Source organism: Hipposideros armiger, unplaced genomic scaffold, assembly GCF_001890085.2.
Source record: "Hipposideros armiger isolate ML-2016 unplaced genomic scaffold, ASM189008v1 scaffold_304, whole genome shotgun sequence".
Lineage (NCBI taxonomy): Eukaryota > Metazoa > Chordata > Mammalia > Chiroptera > Hipposideridae > Hipposideros > Hipposideros armiger.
The window spans coordinates 1,998,816-1,999,899 of NW_017731654.1; the positions used below are offsets into that span (position 1 = coordinate 1,998,816).

The 1,084-nt window shown below is 53.5% G+C and overlaps 1 protein-coding gene across 1 annotated transcript in view; it reads left to right on the forward strand.

The window, feature by feature from the left end:
* The window catches only part of TRPV1 (transient receptor potential cation channel subfamily V member 1), a 39,330-nt gene that overhangs the window by 29,677 nt on the left and 8,569 nt on the right, over positions 1-1,084 (forward strand). Inside the window, exon 13 of the mRNA XM_019659836.1 lies at positions 623-966. Coding sequence (XP_019515381.1) covers positions 623-966 — 344 coding nt within the window. The remainder of the gene's footprint in view (positions 1-622; positions 967-1,084) is intronic.

Consider the following 1,084-nt stretch of genomic DNA (forward strand, 5'->3'; position numbering starts at 1 on the left):
AGGAGCTTGGACTGATAGGGATCATTATGGGCTCTGGCCCCTAGTCTGAAGGCCCTGCTGATCAGCAGCCACAGGAAGGGATTAGGCCAGGTAGGTTAGTGGATACTGGGTATGCAGTAACCATGGGTACAGCTGCTACAGAGCTCTCAGGCTCCAGAATACATTTCCCACAGAGGAGTGCAGGGTGTGCCAAGAGGCCATTCTGCTGTGAGCTGCTGAGCCCCCGTGGTTCTGGAATGGACTGACTCTGGGCCACCCTCTAAGGGGCACAGGCAGACAGGGTGTGACAGAGAAAGTGGATGAGCATACGTGTAAGGTTAGACAGGTTGTGCAGTGCACAAAGCTGTCTGTATTTACACTGTACATATAGATTTGTATATTTATTTTAACATTTTTTCCTAGCAGATGATGATAAATCTCTTAGTGTAACAAAACAGTATATTATCACAACTTTCTGATATTTTGAAGAAGGGGGTGCGTAAAAAAAACTCACACAAAAGTGCTGAATAGGCAAGCAGTGTTCCTGCTGCAGACCCACCTGGGGTAAGGGGGTGTGTATGTCGGGGGGACCTGGGATCTTGGCTTCCATCCAGCGGCACCCCTTACTCCCCATGTCCCATAGCGGTGGTGACACTGATCGAGGATGGAAAGAATGACTCGGTGTCGGCCGAGCCCACATCGCACAGGTGGCGGGGGCTTGGCTGCCGGCCCCCTGACAGCTCCTACAACAGCCTGTACTCCACGTGTCTGGAGCTGTTCAAGTTCACCATCGGTATGGGCGACCTGGAGTTCACTGAGAACTATGACTTTAAGGCTGTCTTCATCATCCTGTTGCTGGCCTATGTCATTCTCACCTACATCCTCCTGCTCAACATGCTAATCGCCCTCATGGGTGAGACCGTCAACAAGATCGCGCAGGAGAGCAAGAACATCTGGAAGCTGCAGGTGGGCCGATGGGTGGGGTGTGCGCAGGACTGTGGTGGCTGCTCGGTCTGCTGCTTAACACAGCTGGACGCATGGGCCCCATTAGGGTGTGAGGACGGGGCAGAAAGCCCAGCCAGGCCCGGGGGGACCGAGCAGCAGT